Source organism: Balaenoptera physalus (assembly GCF_965194825.1).
Source record: "Balaenoptera physalus genome assembly, chromosome: 5".
NCBI classification, from domain to species: domain Eukaryota; kingdom Metazoa; phylum Chordata; class Mammalia; order Artiodactyla; family Balaenopteridae; genus Balaenoptera; species Balaenoptera physalus.
Genome location: NC_138884.1, coordinates 32,049,358 through 32,071,261, shown reverse-complemented (window position 1 = coordinate 32,071,261; position 21,904 = coordinate 32,049,358). Strand labels below are relative to the sequence as shown.

At 36.2% G+C, this 21,904-nt stretch overlaps 1 protein-coding gene across 9 annotated transcripts in view; it reads left to right on the top strand.

Moving 5' to 3' along the window:
• Positions 1 to 21,904, top strand: part of SLC10A7 (solute carrier family 10 member 7) — a 251,927-nt gene that overhangs the window by 38,103 nt on the left and 191,920 nt on the right. The window contains exon 5 of one of the 9 annotated variants that reach the window (XM_082463447.1): positions 16,812 to 20,124. The exons of 6 other annotated variants lie outside the window; for them this stretch is intronic. In XM_082463447.1, the coding sequence (XP_082319573.1) occupies positions 16,812 to 16,847 (36 nt within the window). In that variant the 3' untranslated portion in view covers positions 16,848 to 20,124. Of the gene's footprint in view, positions 1 to 3,865; positions 12,124 to 16,811; positions 20,125 to 21,904 lie in introns of those variants that run through there. 2 more of the 9 variants (XM_082463438.1, XM_082463446.1) reach the window with 2 other exon arrangements.

Here is a 21,904-nt window from a genome sequence, read left to right as displayed (position 1 = left end):
GGTAGAAGTCTTTATATAGTTATGTGTTTTGAATATTATAAAAAAAGTGAAACATAAAACAAGGACTTCTTTTGACAGGTATGAGATGAATGCATCAGGTATTTTAGCCAGTCTCATGAGTTTTCTGTCACCCTGTATAAGAACATAAATGTCATATGTAGTATAACACTTGATCTCATATATTATCTGAATGTATTGCAAATAGGTAAAATGTGATTTTAGGATAAAATATTGAAGTTCACAGATTAAGCCATTATCCCACTTGGCTTATATTCTATTTGTGTAATAAGTGGTAAATTATTTTTTTTCTCAGAATGTATAGACTTGGGGGATTAAACAATAATCCTTAAAAAGGAATTAAGATGATTATTTGTTGCCTTGGGGGGAAAATATTGATAATCTTTATCATTTCAAAAATAATATTTTGTCCTTGACTGAATTGTTCGGCTTTTTTTTTTGCTTACATCACTTCTTGCACCCTCTTGCTTTCCTCAGAGGCACATTACAGAAGTATACTTTAATCAGACCTTTCTGGTAGATTGGCAGCTAAGATTCTTTCAAAAAAAATCCCAGTTAAAAGAAGAAACATGATAGGAAGTTGGCGTAATAAGAGGCATGCAACTGTATTTGCAAATCTTAGACATTATCCCACAGTTTTGGTGTAACCCTTCAGCTGACAGTTAAAATCTTTGTTTTATCAGTCATCACCCAACCCTAACAGATGGGTGAAGAATTAATCTGATTTGTATTTTTCCTCACAACTTTCTCCTACACATTGTAATATTCTATGATTAACATTCGGTGAGTTCTTAAAGATGATTGATGGGCCTTAAGGATATAATATATACATCCTATTTAAATTATGCTGGAGTAAAACCACAGAACAGAAGCACTCCTAAGACCACTGCAGAAATTTGAAGACAATTTTGATACTCTCGTCCACTCAAAAAGAAATCTGCTAATACTGTAATGTTTTTTCCCTTGCCAGGACCCTCCTTGCCTGGTGTCATTTCTTGAGCTCTCCTGGGAGGAGATTAGTCTAAAACAACAAAGTAGCCAGATGTCTGGTTCTGAGAGAGTCCCAGAGGCCAGGCTACGGTAGGCAACAGAAACCGCATGGGGCTGAAGATCAAAGATACCTGAGAATTACTTATGGGCACATAGTATGTGTCATTCCCATTATTAACAGTCTGAGAAAATTTGTTTCTCTAATTAACCCTTTTGTTGGAGTAACCTTAAATTTTAGTGAGTATATTTCTTTTTTGATATGTATTCTTTTGTGGAATTTTGAGAAGTGCACGTATCAAAAAAGAGAAATGAAAAGGAAGTCACATGCTTGATTGAAATCTCTAAGCCTTTATCCGTATCCAAAATAGATACGCTATCCAGTGTGTAATCATTTATTCATGAAATAAGTGGGCATTATGGTTCTAAGTTAAAATTACAAATTAAGAGTCTGGAACTACATGGTTTTTACGTACAAATAGCTGTTCTTAAAGCCCCAATCCTTAAAGTACCGTTATTTCAACTTTTAACCCTTTCGGAGTGGAGATTTTTAAGATCACAGCTTTCTGGTCTTAAAATGAATTCAGAATAAATCCCAGTGGTGGGAAATCTGTCCCTTATTAATAGTTGACCTCTTTCTTTTCACATTGGTATTATAATGAAATGCTAATTAAAAATTCTTGCCATCCTTTACCTGTTTGCTTTATAGGTATAATTTTATATTGTTTAGACATATACAGATTTGGACAATATGAATACATTTGCTTTTTAGAGTTAATCTTAATCCTAAAGCCTCTAAAGCCTTTTAGCTGAATTTATTCTAAGGCACGAGGAAAAATCTAATGATAACTTCCCATGTCTTAGTCCGTAGATGAGAGTATCAAAAGAGAGAACAAAAGATTTGGGTTGACCTTGCCCCTTGTTTTTGCTTCTGTTCAATATCATCATGTAACAACAAAATCGTGTAAATGCCTTCTTCCTGCTTTCCTTGAGATGTAATCATAAACCATTGTTATCAAGAGCGTGATTAGCCAGCTTTAGCGCTTTTAAGTGCTACCACACATTCTTTAACATCTGGTAATATAAACTTGGCATAAAAGCTGTAAAAATGTCCTTAAACCTAATTGGAGCTATGTGTTTGCTATGTAGTGCAGAGATTTCATCTCCTTTGTGTGATGGTCAAGGCTTCTGTTAACTCCTTGAGGAAAAGGAAGCTCCTAGGAGCAGTTTATAAGGATTAATAGATCTCTTTGTCTCTAGATTTAAGTATGGAAGCAAGAATAAAATTGGCTTCTTGCACAAAGAACTGGAGAGGAAACTATTTTTTTTCAGAGCAGAATTTGTTGTTACTTCCGTGACAAAGGGCGATCTGCGTTTTCACTCTTTCCACCTGTGTTTCTCTTACTGGCTACCATTGTGAACACCATTTGCTATCACCAGAGGCTGCTTATTTGTCTTTCTTTTTTTTTTTCTCTTTTATTTATTTGCATTTATTTTATGCTGAATTTATTCCCAGGCCATACGTTTTTGTTTCTTCAGTTTCTTCTGGGATATTTTTTTCTCCTGTGCAACCTCTTCTTCTGCTTTAGGAACAACCTGCTGTGTTTCAGTGAGGGTCAGCTCAACGTGGCAGGGAAAGCTCATGCGCGGGTTGTCTGTAGGTTCTGTGCCGAGGCTGTGTTCACCTGGATGTGCTCAGTGATCAGATAATCTGCTTCTAGGCCCTGTAGTTCAGCATTACTCTCTGCTTTTTTAAGCACGTGCAGTAAAAATTCAGCACTCTTTGTGGGCCATCGACCCTGCGTCCAGCCCCTCTGTCTGGCCTGGGCACACCTATCAACTCCACCGTGGTAACCACAGCGTGGCACACATTGCTTCTGTAAAGTGACGTCCTTCACATACGTGGTGGCTTTTCGGATACGCATACCCTTCATGGCCTGGGTGCTTTCACGAGTGTTCTTAGAGTGAACACAAAGATTTGAACCTCTTGACTTGTATGACTCTGTGGGGTTTTCTAGGTCAAATGAATAGTGAACCGTTTTCAGAGGTCACCTCGCCGCTTATGGGAAGAGGAAACTCTGTTTTCCTATTTTGAATGCAAGTTGTCAGCTATGACCGCTATATCGTAAGTATTTCTAAGCCCCAATTAATGGCTTACCTTAAGCAAGTAGTATTCAGAGTAACAAAACACCTCCCAGGACCACAATATTAGTCAGTTCCTTGGAGTTGGTTATTTGGCAAGATTTGATCTGAGGGAATGAGAGTCATAGTTCCAGGACTGAGGTCCAGTGGTAGAAGTAGCACTCCACCCTTTGTAGCCCAGGGGGCCGTTCTTTTTTTTTTTTTTTTTTTAATTTATTTATTTTGTTTTTATTTATTTATTATTTTTGGCTGCGTTTGGGTCTTCGTTGCCGTGCGCAGGATTTCTCTAGTTGCGGCGAGCGGGGGCTACTCTTCGTTGCAGTGCACGGGCTTCTCATTGCGGTGGCTTCTCTTGTTGTGGAGCATGGGCTCTAGATGCATGGGCTTCAGTAGTTGTAGCACGCAGGCTCTGTAGTTGTGGCTTGAGGGCTCTAGAGCACAGGCTCAATAGTTGTGGCGCACGGGCTTAGTTGCTCCGCGGCACGTGGGATCTTCCCAGACCATGGCTGGAACCCATGTCCCCTGCATTGGCAGGCAGATTCTTAACCACTGTGCCACCAGGGAAGCCCCCAGGGGGGCTGTTCTTGTTTCCCTCTTTCCCCTCATCCGCAAGACACACAGACTCATGTACACACACACACACACACACACACACACACGTAAAATAGGGATTTGCTAAGGAGAAGACAAAAAGGTAACCACTCTTTTTATCTTTCAGAAGTTACCAACCTTGCTGACCATGAACCTGTGAATGCCTTCACCTTGGGTTGCTCCACTGACATTTGGGGCACTCATCTCACTCGCTGCCCACCTTCTTTGCCTCCTCTCCCCCTCCCATAACTTATGAACCATTGCTGTGTGTTTCAGCTCTTCGTGGGTCATTTCTCCCGCAACACTGTGTACAGAGATGTGTTTAATTATGTTTTTTAAAAATTAGATATTATCACATTTGAGGAGGTGAAGAGTGTGGGTTTTCTAGTTCCTGCTTTTTATCTATCCCCTTGATCTTCTCATTCATAGATTTCTTTTTTTATGACCTCCTCCTCTACCCTGTCATATTTTCTCTTTTTCTTCATCTTTTACTTTTCTTAACTCTGTTTCAGCATTCTGCCTACAGCTTTCTAGGATGGGTTCTGATTTGAAATAAGAACTAAGTTGTTAAGAGCAGGCAATTAAGACCTATATTAAAAAATTCTTTTAATAACTTAATGCATAATGATTCAGTACTTGAGTGGGCATGGAGGGAGTAATCTATAAACTTCTTGTGATGGGATTATGTGCTAAATAAAAATGCTTGCAATATAACTCAAGTTGGCTTTGTTAGAATGTGATGATAATATGCATTTTAATTCGTCTTAATTTTAAAAGCTTTGAGGTTAAAGGTAGAATCTTAAACTTTTCTTTTTAATTTATGATGGTCTGAAAGATCTTAAGAGCTCCTGACTTACTTACCTTTTTACTTGCTTGCTAAATTTCTTTAGTTTTAATTTAAAGTTGTATTTATCCTCACCTGAGGTTTGGAGTAATAGCCTTGGAACATCTGTTTACTGTTTAAAGCGGTGGTCTTTGACTTTAAGTTGCCTGAGAGTCTGAGGTTGCAAAGTGATAGGATTAGATCTTAGCAGATGGGAAGGTCCTTTCCCCAGTGGTAAGTGTAGGGTAGCACGCTGCTAGAGAGGGCAGTCCTGGAAGGAAAGTTATGGGTTTTTTTTTTTTTTTAATTAAAAAAAAATTTATTTATTTTTGGCTGCGTTGGGTCTTCGTTGCTGCACGTGGGCTTTCTCTAGCTGTGCGGAGCAGGGGCTACTCTTCCTTGAGGTGCGCAGGCTTCTCATTGTGGTGGCTCGTCTTGTTGTGGATCACGGGCTCCAGGCGCGCGGACTTCAGTAGTTGTGGCTCACAGGCTCTAGGGTGCAGGCTCAATAGTTGTGGCGCACGGGCTTAGTTGCTCTGCGGCATGTGGGATCTTCCCGGACCACACCTCGAACCCGTGTCCCCTGCATTGGCAGGCGGATTCTTAACCCCTGCGCCACCAGGGAAGCCCCAGGAAAGTTATGTTTTGAATACAAATGATCCGTTCTTGAATCCTTGTGACTTCTAACTCTATTACTAAAATAAAAAAAAATTTTTTTTAAGAAGTTGTAGAAAACTATGTATTGTCATTGAGGGTATCCAGTATGAGCAGTTGACTGAAGAGAAATGTTTCCAGTGGAGTAGTTTTCCTTTTTCAAGTAAGATTTACATGATTCACTATGAAATGAAACTACAGCCCATAGATAATCAGATACCTAAGAATAATGTTTGGGAACCTGGGTTTCCTGAAGATATGAGACTTAGTTATTTTAGCCTGGGGATTTTGCCTGGGGAAAAATGTATGTGCCTCAACAGCTGAAGGGCTATTCAGGAAGAAACAAAGTAAAATGGCATCTATTTTAACGTGTAATTTCGATATTTCATACTTAATCTTATCCTTGGCAGAAATGTCAGAATATACTAGCTGCAAACCATCTCTGAAGCCATATCTACACTATCAAATTGAACTGGGTAAAGTCTTTAAGAATCAAGTAGTTTTCCACGGGGGAAGAGGGTCCTTTCTAGGTAATTCTCTGCTGGGAAGGGACTACTCTAGTAGAATAAAAATGAAGATGTGGTGTATTTCAAATATAGGAATATACAACCTAAAGGAATGGCTGCAGGGAGGTGGGGGGGAGATTTTAAACTTTGGTGTATTATGGTTTGTTTTGCATTATTTTCTATTTCTATTTATTCCCACTTACATTTGAAATAACACTTTCTTTCATTTATGCTTAGGTGTTTTTTTTTTGTTTTTTTTTTTTAACCTCATGCAAAATTGAATATCTCATGCTAGAAATGATACTACAATTCTGTCCCTTATTTCCTTCTCTACTATTCTTTAGAGGCTGAATTATTCTAGCTGTATAAGTTGCTGTTTAAGTTAAAATCAAGTTCTTACTAATGGAATAGCTAGATTTCTATTTTCTATAAATGCTTTTCTTTTGTTTATGCTAGAATAGAAACATACCCCTTGAAGGAATTAAAATGGTAAAGTCTAGGCTGCCATTTATTCTGTCACCACGTGGCTGTTGTTTATTGTTTTTTAATCAAAAATCAAGTTTCTGTACTTAATGACTTGGAAGATGCATTACATTTTGTCAAAATATAAGAATTTATGAAGAATAAAGAGCCTCTGGAATCCCCAAAAGATCAAGGAGGGGATGTGTATAATTTTGCTGTTTAACACATATATAAGCATTAATATTTATTATTGAGTTTAGTATTTTGTATTTACACTCCCATCAATGTATAATATATTATAGCGTATTGTTTAGAGGCCGTTAAACAGCTCACGATTTATTCACAGAAGAGGAAAAAAAAATGTTAGGTTTTTTTTTTTCTCTCTTTTATTTGAATTTTCCCTAGGTTGTTTAGTAAAGAGCAAACAGATTTCTTCCTGATGAGGGGACTTACATTATATAAAACCTGGTCTGGTATGTGTGGAAGTAATCAAAGAACTGACAAGTTGCTGCATGGTCACCATCATCTGTTAATGTAATGCACAAACTGTTCGTGCTAAGGTAACAGAGGTAACCTTGACAGTGAAAATCCGTGGCATGTGCAGATTTGACCCTTGTACTTAATTTTTACTTAATTATTAGGACACACGTAAAGCACATCAGGTTGGTTGGCTTAAACAATAGTATTAGTTCCATATCATTTAAAATTCATAGAAATGTTAGATAAATGCACTTTTGTTTGACTAGAGGATTCATTTTTTATTAAAATAGCCATTAAAAAACCCAAAATATAACATTTCTAGAAACTCAACTTTTTTAAGAAATACTTGACCAATAGAAAATGCTTCTTTAATCAAATTGGTAGTGTCGTGATCTTTTAAATAGCATTATTTGGAATGCTTCTAAAAGTACTTTTTCCCATATTAAATTAAATGTCAAATTATGCACCTTCCTTGCAACCTTTTTAAGGAGAAATTTCATCAGAGAATGAGGCTACTGTGTTTAATTCACTGAGGTGAATTATAATTTCAAACATATGTTTATGACGTTTTAAAGGTGATCTTGTGTAATGTATAAATAATATCTTTTTAGTGGAATATACCCCTGGGCTTTTCCTTATTTGATAGATATTGTGGCTTGGAAAGAAAACCACACATAGAGTAAATCAAAGGCTCCGGGAACCGAGCAGCATTAAATCAAAACATGCTTGGGTCAGAATTAAGAAAAACTACATTTCGAGAAGACATGGGGGTAGGATTCCCCCCAACTCTGTCGCCTCGAGGAAATAGAGATGGCGGCCTTTCAGGTCTTCCCCACATCTCTAGTGCTCTGTATTGATGAGGAAAGAATCTTTCGACAACTGGTGACCAAGCAGTTAGCTTTACCAACCTGGGCTCTTGTATTGGAAATTTGGTTTTCATTCTCATTCCTTGCCTACTGCAGTGATACGGCCTTTGGACAACTAGACTTTCAAAAGTTAAAAGGCAATAAGTCAATCCCCTGGAAACGATGCAGAAACGTAGATTCAAATCGTAAATAAGGAAATGCATTGAGTACATTAAATAGACATAGAAAAATGGATTTCTGTCTTTTGTAGTAAGGTAATTGGGCACCACTGCTTGGCAGGAGCTGGTGCTATTGAGCCCGCTGTAGCTGCCACAGGTTGATAGGCAGGTGATCCGGCAGCTTCCACCAGGGTCTGCACAGGAGGCCTACCTAATATGCTGTCTGCCCTAAGGGCCTATGGGAACACAGTTGGATTATTATGTTAATGCATGAGCCTGCTGCCCTCTTCCTATCCCAGCTGGGTTCCCTGTTGTTAGGAACTGCTTTGCACTGACAGTGGAGTAATATGCTTCATGATTGAAAGGGCAAAGGGGCTTGGAAGGAAAAAAAAAAAGAATAGACCTGCACAGATATGTAAATGAGGGAAGGCAATCGGTAGGAAGATTTCACTCTAAGTGTAGAGAGAAAGTTTATTACAAAGTACTTTCTCTCATAGCACAATGAGTGGTTTTACTCATTTCTTAATTAATTTCTGGGTTTGCTTTCCCCTAACACTGGTATATACAGCACAGGCAATGTTTTCCAAAATAGGCACTTAGGTTGATTTGTTTTCAAATAAGGTGCTCTAACACATTGGTACCCAGGTAGAGTGCTGACAGTAATGCATTTTTTTCGCACCTTCATTATTCTTTAATACTCGTCCCTTAGTTATTGCACTATATTTTATAGAAACGTTATTTTTTTAAGATGCTGAAGGATTTATATTTTGTGTTGACATCACTTTTATTTCTCTTTATTTTTGATGCAGCTTTAGAAAACTGCCTAAACCTCTTTTGGGAGTAGGTAGGGGTGGATGTGAGGAAATGATTGAATGAGCTGGAGGGATATTTTGGCGGGTTATGAGTTTGATATGAGTAGGGGTTCAAATTGCAGTAGCATTTTGTTTTCAGTTGAGATTTTTATTTTTATTTTTTAAAAATTTATTTATTTGTTTATTTTATTTTTGGCTGCATTGGGTCTTTGTTGTTTCGCGCGGGCTTTCTCTAGTTGCAGCAAGCGGAGGCTACTCTTCGTTGCGGTGCGCGGGCTTCTCATTGCGGTGGCTTCTCTTGTTGCTGAGCATGGGCTCTAGGCGCATGGGCTTCAGTAGTTGTGGCTCGCGGGCTGTAGAGCGCAGCCTCAGTAGTTGCGGCGCACAGGCTTAGTTGCTCCACGGCATGTGGGATCTTCCTGGACCAGGCCTCGAATCCGTGTCCCCTGAATTGGCAGGTGGATTTTTAACCGCTTCGCCACCAGGGAAGCCCTCAGTTGAGGTTTTTAATGTTGCCATTGTAACATAATAAAAAGAGTATGGGCTTTGGTGTGTCCAGACCTATACAAATCCCAGCTCTACTAATTACTAGCCGTCTAACTTTAAATTACTTTACCACTCATCTACCTCACCTGTAAAATGGGTGTGATATGAATTTTAAATGAGAGGATAATGAATATAAATCATTTAGTCTGACCTAGAGTGAGTACTCACAAATGCTTGCCATAATAATGATACTTAATTGCCATCATAACAGTAATAATTTTCAGTTATTAGATGATTATTTTAATATGTATGGCTCTATACTTTCAGTAGATTTCAATGGATTGAAGATTTTTTATCTTTCTCCTAGATTATCTACCTTTTTATCACCAAGCCTCACCAAGTGGGAGTAACTTTAGCTTCAACCAGAATTTGAGACAGAAAATTATTCAGATAGACATTATTTAACTGAAAGGGTTAATGCTAGAATATGCTCTTAAACAATTAGTTTTATAATAAGTCATCCTTCAAATGCTAAAGAATATTGAATGGAAAAGAAAATCTAGTTGGGCCAGTGTTCTAGACAGCTCTGGAGGTACTTTTAGTGTTTGCCTAAATTCGGGAAAGTTTCCAAATATTCCTGTATGTGTAACTTGCTAATACATATATTTAAACTAGCTTAAAATGGCAGTATTTGATTGGGAACTATTTTAAATATATCTCTTGTGTTTATTACTTAGCACCGTACCTATTGCACGAGATGACTGTGTAACGATGATCTGTGCGCAGTGCCTGACACACATGGAGGGATTGGGAGATGGCGGTCACTGATATTAGTGGTAGTGCATGTTCCATACTGACAGACCAGCCTGTGTTAGTAACTTTGCAGATTAAAAAGGAGGAACTTCAGGGAGATCCTCAAGGTCAGCAAATGCAGAAAGTCTGGGTCTAGTTGAGGCTCTTCAGGCTAGTAAGACAGTTACCATATATATCTGGTGAAAAAGGGTCTACATGATTCTTTGTAATTTTTTCAAATCATTTTACTACTCCATTGAAAACTTTGTTAAAGGTTAAGATAGGTACCTTGTGTTATATTAGCAAAAAGATTCTTTTCTAAAAAGATAATTGTGCGTTTACATACACAGAATAAGGGAGAAGGAACCAGTTCTAAGCACTCCTTTGTGGTTATAGCAAAATTTTATAACATGTCTTCACATTGCGGGTAATGCGTTATATATGTTATATGTAATGTGTTTTATGTATGGGGTGTGTGTAGAAGCAGTAAGACCACGAGGTAAGTAGAGAAATAGTCGAAGGATTACCCCTTTCTTCACGTCCTTGTTTTCCCACCAACCAACAGTTCAGGCTGTGTACACTGCCTATAGTCAGAACACAGTTATACATCTGCCGCAGACACAGCCACTGTGCACAGAAAGAAGCCCATCACAGAGTAAATAACAAACTGTTTTAAAGGAAGTCGAGTTTGAAGAAAATCTATGCATCTATTTGTTTTAAATAAACATTTGTCCAATGCCTGCTTTCTTCTAAAGTAGCTTTGGATTTGATACATCCTATACTCCCTGGTAGGTTGAAATATTCTTGAGGACAGGGGTCACAGCTTATATTTTAAACAAGGAATCCCAGTTCCTTATACACAGAAGGAATTCATCAAATACTTGTTGACCAGATAACTGGGTTGGTTTTGATGGTAATACTCAGATTTTAAGTCCATGGATCTGAGCATTCCTTGCTTTCTCTTACCTTTCCTTAGTACTGCTTTCAAGGAAGCATTATCCATGTGCCCTTTGGCAGCTTCATGAAGCTGCTGACTGAGTTCAATTTTCAACCTTTCTGACGCCAGTGGTAACTTCTCCTGACCACCTTCCTACCTCTACCGGCCACGTGCACCTCCTTAACCCCTCCCCACATTGTTATTTTATCAGAGGTGCAAGAAAGGCCAGAAGTGGAGAAATGATGACTGGATTGAGATTCACTTCCTAGAAAGATGCAAAGATCTTGCCAGATGGGTTGGTTTCTGTTCTCCTGGAAGCCATTAGCTTCTCCAGTGACCGTGCCATCCCTCTGGCTGTGTTCCCCATTCAGCCTTTGGCTTTCGGGAGACTTTATGAGCACTGTGAATGATTAGTTTATTCCAAACCCCAATCCTAATTAGGATTGTTAGGACCCACTCTGCTATAAAGGTTCATTTCCACCTCTTCTCCCAACCCCATTCCAGGACTTCTTTCAGGTTTTTACCCCAAAAGTGGTAAAAAAAAAATTCTGTTGTTGAATATTTTCTGAGGTCTGACAAATCTCTAAATATTAACAAAGAATTTTACATAACAGGTTATAATTCTAAAACACAGTGAGTTATGTTGTAAAAAATAAACACTGTATTGTTTTTTAACATCTTTATTGGAGTATAATTGCTTTACAATGGAGTGTTAGTTTCTGCTGTATCACAAAGTGAATCAGCTATATGTATACATATATCCCCATATCCCCTCCCTCTTGAGCCTCCCTCCCATCCTCCCTATCTCACCCCTCTAGGTCCTCACAAAGCATCGAGTTGATCTCCCTGTGCTATGCGGCTGCTTCCCACTAGCTATCTATTTTACATTTGGTAGTGTATATATGTCCATGCCACTCTCTCACTTCATCCCAGCTTACCCTTCCCTATCCCCGTGTCCACAAGTCCATTCTCTACGTCTGCGTCTTTATTTCTGTCCTGCCCCTAGGTTCTTCAGAACCTTTTTTTTTTTTTTTTTTAGATTCCATATATATGAAACACTGCATTTTTAAAAAGGCTTGCTTGTCTCACATCCCAATGTTCATCCTTCCTTCTTTTTCTGACCTTAAATTGTTTGTCTCTATTTTTTCAGATTTACCAGAAATTTTATCTCTATTTCTGGATTTCTAATTTGGCAAGTCATTGATTAATGGTTCTTACCACTTAATAATATGATAATATTGATGATATTATATATTATATATCATATAATATATATAATATAATATAATAATATAACATATATAATAATAACTAACCTTTATTAAGCATTTACGGTGCTAATACTTTACATGAATTGTCTGATTTAATTCTCACTTAGTACTCACAAGTAGATACTAATATTACACCTATTTTTTTTTTTTACACACACACACAGTGTATTTTATTTTTACAAGAGATAAATAGGCTGACACCAACCATTGTACATGGATGACCACAACAAAAGCAACAATGATTGCAATTACCAAACATGAAACACACTCATACTATGTCATAATATTGACATTCAGTCCAGTAATCCTCCACTGTAACAGCTCCTTTACTTTGCAGTGAAAATTTATTTGTATGTTCTTTGCCTCTGAGTCCTTGTGAGATTTTTTTTTTTTTAATTCAGACAGAAAGTCACAAAAATTATACTCATCATCATCAGTTCACTCAGTCCTATGTTACACCTATTTTTGAGATGAGGAAACAGGCATGAGATGGTAAAACTGATCTTGTTGGAGGTACCTCTGGCTTTGGTGCTGGATTCGGACCTAGGTCAGTTAAGTCTAGTGCCCTCTTGTGTGTGCCTGTGTATCTCATGGCTATTTTAGGTGGTAAACTACATACGGAAAACATAGCCCTCTTCTCCCACCTGTCTCCCTTCAGTCTTTGGGTTCTGTCTGTATCTATTTTTGCACAGGAGGTTGTGTCACATTAGGCATAATCATGTCACATAGGTCCAGGAGGATGGATCAGGGATAAATAAAAGGAAAACCACGTTAGTAGGTTTTTTTTAACCCTACTTTTCCGGGTTGACTGGGTAGGCAGCTTAGTAACTTGGTATTATCTCATAATGATGATCTCAAAGGAAAAACTATGAGCTAGGCTAACTAGTCCCTCTTTTACTAGCAAAGCTTGACAGCAAATGTTGTGTGGGTAGTAAATAGCTAATAGGAAGCTGACAGTTGAAGGGAATGAAATTTGTATTAGTTTCCTTAAAGATAAACCTCACCTTGGAGGTAACAGTCTTCTAAGTGCACAGAGAGACCTTGAAGAGAAAAGTTATCAAAAGGAAACCGTGTATAAGTTAATAAGTCAGATCTTGACTTCCTGATAAAGCCTGTCCTGATTGCCGGACACTGATTGAAAAGTCAGTGAAGTAAGCCTGGCTTTCAGCAAGCTTTTGGATTTTGCAGAAAAAGCCCCGAGAGTCCCAAGAATGAAACTTTTTGAATCACTTTATCCAGGCTCCTAACCCGAGAGGAAGGTGTCTGCTGGGGTGCCTGAAATCCCAGCGGCCTGTTTGAGAGGATTCTAGTTAAAATGGACAATTGAAAACAGGTGCTCTGTCCTAGGCTTTCTTCCTAAGGTCTCACATTTATGATACTGTCCTTTTACAAGAGCATGGGTTTAGGAGTCCCAATGTCACCACTGATTCATTGCACTTATTTCTCTCAACCACTTTACTTCTCTGAGCCTTATTTTTCACAATCTATAAAATGGAATAATACCTCATAGGGTTATTTTGGGGATTATGTGAAATATCACTTATTGTTTGGCACATAGAAGATGCTCAGAAAAGGTCAGCTTTTTTTTTTTCTGCTTATGAATTGCTATTTTGAAGGAAAAGTAAGAAAGAGGTCATTTCACTGTAAATTCCTGGGTCAGAAAACAGGTTTGATCTCCTGATCTTATAGAATATTATGCGTCATCTCTCATTTAAGTCCCTGTGAGCTCCTGATGTAGGGGATAAAATGAAATTTAGTTTGGTTAATGAAAACTCTTAGAAGGTAGTTTTTAAACTGTGATGAAACTAGGTTAAATGGTAGCCAAGTGGGGCCATTTCCAGGGGTCTTGGAGGTGAAACAATTTGTTTTTGTACTTATATCTGTGCTTTTACTCTTTTAAATCTCATTTCTAGTCCCTTGGGTTCCATAATAAAGTCTTCAGTAGTATACATTTTTATTAAACATCTTTTTTGGACTCCAATTTGCATGTCAGATAATATAACAAAATGTATGTGTTTCAAGTATTCACTGCCTAATTGTGATTAGAACATGTAATCCCTCAAAAGATGTTAATTGCAATTTAAATTCACGCTGAATTTAATTAAGTGAGTTGGGGATTAGAAAGTAGATGTAAGGAGTAGTTAAGGGAATACATTTTGAAAAAGCATCCATATTTTTTCTGAAAAATGTAAACCTCTTTCAAGTTTAAGGTTAGAAAGATAAAGGACATTTGGAAGAGAAGGGGAGGAAGCAGGTTAAAGGACATACTAGAAAAATTTTAAAACTGTGTTCACAATATGGGTCCTGAATTTAAGCTACTTGTGGTTAAAGAAGGAGGGGTGGTTTGAGTAGCCTTCTCATTTATATCCCTAGAGTCTTCCAGTACATATTAACTTGCTTGGTGTCTGATAGAGACTTCAGTTAACCTGAGCTCTTTAAGAACTGCCGAGAATGATTGGGAAGGAAGTCGATAGAAACAGAGGTCTTTCAATTCACCTGTTACCTGATGCTTCAATTTTCCTTACAATATTCTGGTCGAGGGGGTGTCTTATGAATAATTAGGTGTAATAGACACTTTGTGCATAGACAATTCAGATTTAAGCAGTGCTTTTCTATGATAACTTCATTATATTAATGGAAATGAAGAGTAGTATTGGAAGAAAGACAAATACCTTATTTTTTCCCCCTAATTTCTATAGAATACTAAAATTTGAGATTTAAGGTCTTAAAAAATGTTGAGCAGTCATATGTCTCTGATTGGGAGAATGAAGTATAACAATTAATTATTTGATATTGAATTTGAAAACAGCTTTTAAAAAGGAGTAACGTTGTGCCTCATTTTATTCTTAAAATTTCCCAGGAACACATTTTATTTTATTTTAATATTTATTTATTTGGTTGTGCCAGGTCTTAGTTGTGGCAAGCTTGTGGCTTGCTGGCTCCTTAGTTGTGGCACATGGGCTTCTGAGTTGCGGCTCACCGGCTCCTTAGTTGTGGCATGTGAACTCTTAGTTGTGGCATGTGAACTCTTAGTTGTTGCATGCATGTGGGATCTAGTTCCCTGACCAGGGATGGAACCCCGGCCCCCTGCATTGGGAGTGCAGAGTCTTAACCACTGCACCACCAGGGAAGTCCCAAGAGTTTGTTTTAAGATGATCTAAAGAGTTTTTTTTGTTGTTTTTTTAAATTTTCTGTTTTTATTTTAATTTATTCTTTTGGCCATGCCAACAAAAGAATTGTGGGATGGCTTGCGGGATCTTAGTTCCCCAACCAGGGATCGAACCTGGCCCCCCTGCAGTGGAAATATGGAGTTCTAACCACTGGACTGCCAGGGAATTCCCTAAACACAGTTCTAAATGCAATGGTATTATTCCTACTTTTAAGTCATTTCCTTATTTTCACATGTGTCTAGAAGAGGAAAATACTTACTTCATAAACCTGTTTTGAATGAGTCATACCGTAAATGTGATACACAAACCACAGTGTGTATGTGTGTGTATGTTAGTTACACACATTGGCTACCTAATATTTATTGGACTCTATAAACATAATATAAAAAAACCAAATTTCAAAGACTTTTAGATTGTCTCTTAGTAGAAATATTTCATGTGAAAATTCATGTGGGAAGCTCTGTCTTTGTTTCATTAGAAGTTGAGCATCCTTAAAATAGAAACATGAATCTGACTTTACATCTGGAACAGAGTTCTTTGACTTTGTGCTATATTGTAAGGAGTATTTAAGGGAATACATTTTTTTAAATGAGTAAATACTAAACTCTGTTTTAAAGGAAATAAAAACTCTGTTTTTACTTAAGGTACTATTTGTGACTTTAAGTATTTAAATCCTCATTTATTTTGCTTGCAACCTAAAATCATTCCATGTAAATGTCTTCATTTATTTGCAATTTAATTTCCCCAAAGTGACTACTTTGATAATGACTGTCATGGTTTCTTTTTCTAATAACATAAAATTACTGTTATTCTCAATGAAATGATTATTTTTCTTTTGGGTTAGATTCTCACTATCACATAAACATAATTTTTTTCACATAAACATAATTTTTGACCAGTGGCATATCAAAGGAAAGGCTTACCATTCATTCACTGCCCTAAAGCACATTGTATTGTGGCATTTCGAAGTCACATACAATATTCCAAAATGACTATATAGAATTTTATATTCTTGTACTGTTTAAAAAATTTTTAATAACTTGTTTTTTTCTTATTACAAAAGCAGTATGTATTCCTAGTGGATAATCGAGAAAATATAGGTAAACAAAACAAAGGAATATCATAATCCCACTGGTCTGACAACCATAGGGATATTTGAATGTGTATTTTCCAGACCTTTTTATCTGTACATATGTTTAATAAAATGAGATCATATAATATACACCATTTTGTAATCCTATTTGTTCACCTAACAATACATTGTGAACATTGTGAACAGGGTTCTGAAACATTCTTTTTAAAGACTACTGACCGTTCTCATGTGTGGCTGTTCAGTGGTTCATTTCAGCCCTGGATAACTTTTGCTATTAAAAAAATAATAATAATGTTAAAATGAAGACCCTTTTAGTAATCTTTTCTTGTATCTGTATTATTTTCTTAGATAAATGTTTTAAAGTGGAATTCCTGGATTAAGGGGTGTGTACGGACATAGTTAAGGTTTTACTACTTACTGCAGCACGTCCAGTATGGTTATAAAGGACGCAAGGTGTCTTTTCCCTCAACTCTGATCAATCATCAGCATTATTAATTTTTTAATTCTTTGCTCATTTGATATTTTCTTCCCACATGACTTTTGTTTTTCTCTTCCCATTACAGGTTGGTCCATGTTGTAAAGATGAGGAGTCCATGTAATATTTTATAGAACAGTGTATTTAGTAAATTTTCTCATTTCATCCTCCCCAGTTCTCTCCCAATTTCTACTGCTCATATTTTAGAGTAAAATCTTGAGGGCAACATTTTAAAAGTTGTTCTATTTCTTTTATTTCAACCAGAAGAAAGACACAGTGTGGTTGCTGAATGAGTTGTTTAACTAGATCTCTAACCATGTTATAAATGGTGCCTGTAGAAGGATCTGGGGACAAGACCTTTAAGCTTTTTTTGTTTTTAATCACATCTTTAGATCTCAAAGAACCTGAACTTATATAAGAATGTTTGGGCTGCTGTTATTACAGTGAAACCTTCTGAGAGTATCTTCTCAGGTAATTTTTTTAGAGAAAGTCACTTACAGACATAAAACATTTGACCAAAAGAGAGCCTCAGGTTGTCAGAGTTACTTATACACTGTTGTTCAGCTGGGCCTCTTTATTAAATCATCTCTTGGCAGTCCATTAGTTGTGGTGCTACAGCTATTGCATGGCTCACTAAGCTAATATACCTTCAATCACTAACAGAAGGATAACCTTAATAAAAATTTGAAGTCGATTTAGTGCTTCACTGCTTGCTGACTAGTGTTTTACGCTTTAGTTTGTCTATGTAATTTCCATTCCATGTATTTTTTTGATATTCACATAGATCTTATCTACATAATATATTAGAATCAAATAAAGATTAATGGCCTAGAGAAGGAAGAGTGTTTGGGAGCTCTTATAATCCCAGCTTGGCCACTGCCAGAAACTGTGTGATCTTGAGCAAGTCACTTCCCACGCTGGGCTTCTGTCCAAACCTTATATGTAAAATTTAGGAAATTGGGAAGATATTGGCTGATATTTCTTCCTGCATTACTCTATTATTTGTAGAAAATGTAAATTACATTCTGCTGAATGTAACACATTGAAACACTTTTAACCTCAGCGATGCTTTTATAGGAAATAAAAAGAATTGCTCTATTCTGCCCCCCCATAAAAGTTTGAGTAACTAGAATGAAAAAAAATCCAATTATTCAATGGTAAATGATATAGAAGAAAGCTCACTTAAAGTCAACTAACTTTAAAAAAAGAATTAGCATTTAGTAATAATTACTGAAAAATATTAGTTTTTAGTTTGAAAAAATGGAACTGTAAATTATGGAAATAAGCTTATTTTTTTATTTATTGAACAAAATTCAGGTTATATTATAACTGTCTGCTAATTCTTGGAGTGAATGAAGAAAGAATCAAGTGTTGTTTTGGAGGGCAGGGATCAATGTAATTTTCCCAAGGAATTGTATGATGATGACATGATGTCACATCTTTTTCTCCTGTTTATTTTTGTAACACAATCATAAAGATACAAATTTGCAAAAAAAAAAAAAAAATGAGGCTTCATCAATTTTCACAAGTGCTCTCACTTAAAAAAATATTTCAATTACTCTCCTTTTAATACCTATCCTGTCATTTTTTTCTCACTTGTCATTGACTTTGTTCTGATTTCACTGACTAATGAAATCCTGCATCTTCTATAGGACTTGCAATTATACTTAGCAACCTATTTGTGTTTTATTTGTGTTGTATTGTCAGGTGGCTTAAAGTACCAGACAGTTGGTGAGAATAAACCAACCAAAGCTGAGGTACAGAGATAGATATTATTGCGAAGTAGTTGGAGTGTGAGTGTGGGAGGAGAAAATATTTTCTTGAGAATCATTTTAGAAATTGTCATGAAGAACCTAGGGGTAAGACGGGAATAAAGACACAGACCTACTAGAGAATGGACTTGAGGATATGGGGAGGGGGAAGGGTAAGCTGGGACAAAGTGAGAGAGTGGCATGGACATATATACACTACCAAACGTAAAAAGTGGGAAGCAGCTGCACAGCACAGGGAGATCAGCTCGGTGGTTTGTGACCACCTAGAGGGGTGGGATAGGGAGGGTGGGAGGGAGGGAGACGCAAGAGGGAAGAGATATGGGGATATATGTATACATATAGCTGATTCACTTTGTTATACAGCAGAAACTAACACACCATTGTAAAGCAATTATACTACAATAAAGATGTTAAAAAAAAAGAAAAAAGAAATGGTCATTTCATTTGTGAGTCTTTCCTTGTTGTGATGTCTCTGGTTTCCCTGTACAACCTAAACCTAAATTCTTCAGGGACTTGGAGAATGAATACTTGTATGATGAGGGCTTGCTGGGCCATTTGTATATGAGATTTTCTATGGCTGTAGAATACCCAGGGGGTCTATATTTGTCATCTTATTTAATCCTTACAAAAATTTTACGAAGTGGATGTTGTTATTCCCATTTAATAAAGTGAAGAAACTGAGATTTAAAGAGTTTTCATAGCCGAGTATGTGATCAGGTTGTTTTGAAACTAAGTCTTCTGACTTCATTATCATTGCTTTTTCTACTTTTTCAGATATGTCTCTGTGATTATTTTATTTTATTTTTTACCATTTCTTTTTTTAAAATTAATTTTTATTGGAGTCTAGCTGATTTACAATGTTGTGTTAGTTTCAGGTGTACAGCAAAGTGAATCAGTTATACATAAACATATATCCACTCTTTTTTAGAGCCTGTTCCCATATAGGTCATTACAGAGTATTGAGGAGAGTTCCCTGTGCTATACAGTAGGTTCTCACTAGTTACCTATTTTATAAATAGTAGTGTGTATATGTCAATCCCAATCTCCCAATTTATCCCTCCCCCCACTTTTCCCCTTGGTAACCATAGGTTTGTTTTCTACGTCTGTGACTATTTTTGTTTTGTAAATAGGTTCATTTGTGCCATTTCTGTCTCCGATGATTTTAAATTAAAAAGGTTATTTAACATGATATCTTTATCATCTTTAAAACAAGGGTATCTGTTTTGAATATCAGATAAGCCCATAGAGTCTTTAAGTATCCACATTATGTTAATGTTTAAAACAGTGACTTGGAAAGACATTTTTACAAATTACAAGCAGAGCTCTGAAGCTTCAGTTTTCATAGGTAGTAAGTAGTAACAGTAATTCTGTGGTTTTGATTAATTTATGTTTTTATTAAGTAAAGACCTATTAATGCTTATTTATTGAAATTTCCTCTGTAAACCTCAAAACAAAGTAAACATGAAAAAGCTAAATCATAATATTATATAGTTACATTTCTCTACTTTTCTGTTTACTTTCAAAATTTTTATAAATCTACAAAGTCAGGTTTATGGATGTATGACTTATAGATATTAAAATTCCCTCTTTTAAAGTATGTAGTTTGATTAGTTTGGAAAATAAAGTTGTGTAGAAGTCAGGTTTATGGATGTATGACTTATAGATATTAAAATTCCCTCTTTTAAAGTATGTAGTTTGATTAGTTTGGAAAATAAAGTTGTGTAGAACATTGCTATCATGCGAAAAAGTTCTTTTGTGCCTCTTTTCCTTTTCCCTACCTGCAGTCCCTGACAGCTAGTGATCTGAATTCTGTCTGTATAGTTTTGCCTTTTCCAGAATATCATATCAATGGACTCATATAGTACGTAGCCTTTTGTGTCTGGCTGCATTTGACCAGCAAAATGCTTTTGAGATCCATCCATATTGTTGCATGTATCAGTAGTTCATTCCTTTTTGTTGCCAAGTAGTATTCTCTTGTACGGATGTATCATAATGTGTTTATTCACCAGTTGATGGATATTTGGGTAATTTCCATTTATGAGCTATTACAAATAAAGCTGCTCTGAATATTTGAGTACAAGTTCTTGTATGAACATATTAATATCTGTCTCTTGGGTAAATAAATACCCAGTGGTGGGATAGCTGGGCCATATGGTAAGTATATGTGCAACTTTAAAAGAGAATGCTAAACCTTTTCCAAGGTGGCTGTATCATTTGGATTCATTCCAGAAATATATGAGAGTTCTATCTGGTCCACATCCTAACCAGCCCTGAACTATCAGGGTTTTGTTTTGTTTTGTTTTTAAGTTTTAGCCCTTTTAGCAGGTGTGTAGTGGTATCTCATGATTTTAATTTACATACCTCAAATAACTAATGATGTTGAGCATTTTTTCTTGTGTTGATTTGTCACCCAAATCTCTTCTTTAGTGAAGTGTCTGTTCGAATCATTAGCCCACTTTTTTATTGGATTGTCATCTTATTATTTACTTGTAAGAATTTTAAAAATATATTCTACCTACAAGTCCTTTATCAGATGTGTGTTTTGTAAATATATTCTCTCAATATGTAGCTTGCTTTTGCATTTTCTTAACAGTGTCTTTGAAGGAAAAAAAGTTTTAAATTGTGATAAAGTCTAATTTATCAATTTTTAATTTTAAAGTTACAAGTTTTGTGTCCTGAGAAATGTTGTCCTAACCCAAAGTCACAAAGATTTTCTCTACGTTCTCTTCTAGAAGTTTTATGGATTTAGTTCTTACATTTAGTTCTATAATCCATTCCAGCTTATGTTTTGTGTACAGTGTGTAAGGGTCAAAGTTCTGGTTTCTGTTATTGTTGTTTTTTGCATAGGGATGTCAGTTACCACTTACTGAAAAGATTATTCTTTTCCCATTGAATTACTGTAGCACCCATGTCAGAAATCAATTTACCATTTCTATATAGATCTATTTCTGGACTTTCTATTCTGTTCCATTGATCTATATACTTGTCCTTAAGCCAGTACCACACTATCTTAACTAATATAGCTTTATATTAAGTATTGAAATCAAGTTGTGTGAGTCTTCCAACTGTTTTTTCTTTTTCCAAGAAGAAGATTTCCAAATACATTTTAGTCGTCTTGTCATTTTCTTCTAAAAATCCTGCAGGGATTTTGATTGGAATTACATTAAGTCTATAGATCAATCTGGGGAAATTTGACATCTTAATAATTAAGGATTCTAATACATACATCTCTATTTAGGACTTTAAATATTTCTCAACTATTTCATGGTTTTGGTGTGCTATTGTAAATGGTATTTTTATTAATTTCAATTTTAATTTAGTCCTTGCCAGGATATAGATGTTCATTGATTTTTACACCTTTTATGCCGCAACATTGCTAAATTCACTTATTATTTCTTGGAGTTTGTTT